Source organism: Myotis yumanensis, unplaced genomic scaffold, assembly GCF_028538775.1.
Source record: "Myotis yumanensis isolate MYYU_CA2020_CCGP unplaced genomic scaffold, mMyoYum1.0.hap1 SCAF_2, whole genome shotgun sequence".
In the NCBI taxonomy this organism is placed as follows: domain Eukaryota; kingdom Metazoa; phylum Chordata; class Mammalia; order Chiroptera; family Vespertilionidae; genus Myotis; species Myotis yumanensis.
The window spans coordinates 210,779,400-210,782,480 of record NW_027223753.1 but is presented as its reverse complement, the minus strand read 5'-3'; the positions used below and the strand labels follow the sequence as shown (position 1 = coordinate 210,782,480).

Sequence of the window (3,081 nt, the reverse complement as noted above, 5' to 3'; positions counted from 1 at the left end):
TTTGATTGAAATTACGCCAATGGTGGACTGACCGGGAGAGTGGAGGACTGGGTAGCCCTGAGTTTTTGCCCTTGACTATGTCAGTCCCCAGTGGGCATACGTTGTGCATTTTTTGGTCGAGTGTTTTCTGTTTTGTTCATGCCCGACCCTCCTCACCGTCCTCGCGGCGCTTTAGGTTCGGGCTGTGACGGCGCCGAGCCTCTTTCCCACAGCACCCCACCCCCACCCGGCACGGCCGGCGTGACGGGGGCTGTCAGTGGCTGGGAGTTCATTTCACACCTCGTCCCTCCGTGAATGTGACGCTAGTGGCAGTCACTCAGCAAAAACTTTCCTCATATTTTTCACAAGTTTTCTGGAGCCAAAAAAAGAACAGATGGGAAAACAGAGTCCGGCAACACACTCACAACTTTAATGAGTAAAACCTAATTATAGAAAAGAAACCAGCGCTAATGAGGGTTCTCCTGCAACCAGTGTAAACACCAACGAGGAAGGGCGGGCGTGGGAGCCTCCTGCTGGGGCCACACACACACACACTGGGAGGGTATAAAAGCCCACAGACCAAGCACCTCACACACTCACTCACACTCACACTCACACCCCCACCTCCCAGCTCACCTCCAGCCCCACCGCCCACCATGGCCGCATCCGCCCTGTCCGTCTGCTCTAGCGACCTGAGCTATGACAGCTGCGCCTGCCTGCCCGGGTCCTGTGACTCTTGCACCGACTCCTCCTGGCAGGTGGACGACTGTCCAGAGAGCTGCTGTGAGCCCTCCTGCTGTGTCCCTAGCTGCTGCCAGTCCTCCTGCTGTGTCCCCAGCTGCTGCCAGCCCACCTGCTGTGTCCCCAGCTGCTGCCAGTCCTCCTGCTGTGTCCCCAGCTGCTGCCAGCCCACCTGTTGCACCTCCTGCCCCTGCCAGCAGGCCTGCTGTGTGTCTGTCTGCTGCAAGCCTGTCTGTTGCACACCGGTCTGCTGCAAGCCCGTGTGTTGCACACCTGTCTGCTGCAAACCCGTCTGCTGCAAACCCATCTGTTGCAGACCTGTCTGCTGCAAACCCGTCTGCTGCAAACCCATCTGCTGCACATCTGTTTGCTGCAAACCAGTCTGCTGCGGGGCTGCCCCCTGTTCAACCTCCTCCTGCTGCCAACCCACCCCCTGCACCTCCTCCTGCTGCAGACCCTCCTCCTGCGTGTCCCTCATCTGCCGCCCCGTGTGCAGACCTGCCTGCTGCGTGCCCGCCTCCTCCTGCTGTGGCCCCGCCTCCTCCTGCCAGCCCAGCTGTTGATGCCCATCCTCCTGCATGTCCCTGCTCTGCCTCCAGCTCGGCCTTCTGCGTCCCCGCCTCGGCCCAGACATCCTGCTGCTGATCCGCTCCATCTTCTGCCTCTGGAGCTGCTGTCCTTGATCCTGAGCACAGTTCTCCTCCCCCGGGAGCCCCCAAAGCCCCTCTGCTGCTGCCAGGCCCTCCCCTCCCACCCTCTGCTGCTGCCAGGTCCTTCCCTCCCACCCTCTGCTGCTGCCAGGTCCTCCCCTCCCCACCTCTGCTGGTGCCAGGCCCTCCCCCTCCCACCCTCTGCTGCTGCCAGGCCCTCCCCCTCCCACCCTCTGCTGGTGCCAGGCCCTCCCCCTCCCACCCTCTGTTGGTGCCAGGCCCTCCCCTTCCACTCTCTTGCTAGTGCCAGGCCCTCCCCCCTCCCACCCTCTATTGGTGCCAGGCCCTCCCCCTCCCACCCTCTGCTGGTGCCAGGCCCTCCCCCCTCCCACCCTCTGTTGGTGCCAGGCCCTCCCCCTCCCACCTTCTGCTGCTCCCCTCTCCCGTCCATGGACCCACAGTCATCGCCTAATGCAGATTTGAACATGCCCCCGATCCCTTTTTGAGAAGAGAGGACCCACAAAGCCCTCACTGGGTGCACTAGGGGCCCCAGGAGCCTCCTCTGCAGGACTGGCGGCTTGCTTTCCATGTGACAAAGCCAATTGCTAAATCAATAAAACGTTTGTCCGGGAAATGTGTGTTTGCTGTCTCCTCCCCTGCGCCCCCTGGGCCACTCCAAATCTGGGCTCTGGGTGCTCGGTCTGGTAGGAGCCAGACAATAAAGACGCTCTCCAGTCCAAGTTCAGAGCAGCTGGACGCTCGTCTCCCTTCCCGACCCAGCGGCCCACCCTCCCCGCAGTGGGCAGCCCTCCAAGGCTGGGCTCAGGAGGCGGGCGTGAGTGCTGGAGGCTTGGACCTTGAGGGGCGTGGGCTCCTGCCCATGTCTGTCCCCCTGCCCGTCCAGGTGAAGGGGAGTTTGGAGCAGCAGAAACCCTGTTGGTCAGGAGCTGACAGCCCAGTACCTAGCACGGCGCTGATCTCCCCAGGAGAGGTGCCTGCACAGAGAGCGCCTGCACAGAGAGCGCCTGCACGCTGCTCGGACACAGGGGCGGACACAGGGGCGGACACAGGGGCGGACACAGGGGCCAATGCTCTGAGCATCAACAAGACCCCATGGGTCCTGGGAGAGGCGCAGAGCTCAGTTCAGACATCGCTCATCCTACTCAAGGTTTCAAGGCCTGCCCTCAGGGGATGTCTTACTGATGGCTTAGGCCCGCTCCCTGCTCCCTGTGGGAGGCGACCTGGCTGATCAGGGGAAGGCACCAGTCCTATCACCCCACTGCAGCAGCCACTGCCAGTCACCGCAGCCATCAAGGTGTTTTCATCAACACAGACTCCAGTCCCTACACGATGAAAAAATGACAACTTTCTTTAGGCATTTTCAAGATGTGTCTTTCATAGGATATGACATTTCTTTCTTTCCTTCTTTTTTTTAGCCTCACCTGAGGATATGTTTCCATTGATTTTTAGAGAATGTGGAAGAGAAAGGGAAAGACAGAGAGAAACATCAAAGTGAGAGGAACACTTTGATTGGTTGCCTCCTGCATGAGCCCTGACCTGGGCCCGGGCCAGGGAGGAGCCTGCAACCTAGGTACATGCCCTTGGTCAGAATTGAACCCAGACCCTGCGGTCGGCATGCAGAGGCATTATCCACTGAGCCAAACTGGCTAGGGCAGGATATGACATTTCTTAGCCCTCCAGCAGTGGACCT

The 3,081-nt window shown here is 60.2% G+C and overlaps 1 protein-coding gene across 1 annotated transcript; it reads left to right on the top strand.

Moving 5' to 3' along the window:
- Nucleotides 1-635: 635 nt before the first annotated feature.
- Nucleotides 636-1,283, top strand: LOC139002335 (keratin-associated protein 10-8-like). The gene has a single exon (XM_070403675.1). It carries the CDS (start codon nt 636-638, stop codon nt 1,281-1,283), a length of 648 nt encoding a protein of 215 aa, XP_070259776.1.
- Nucleotides 1,284-3,081: the final 1,798 nt, after the last annotated feature.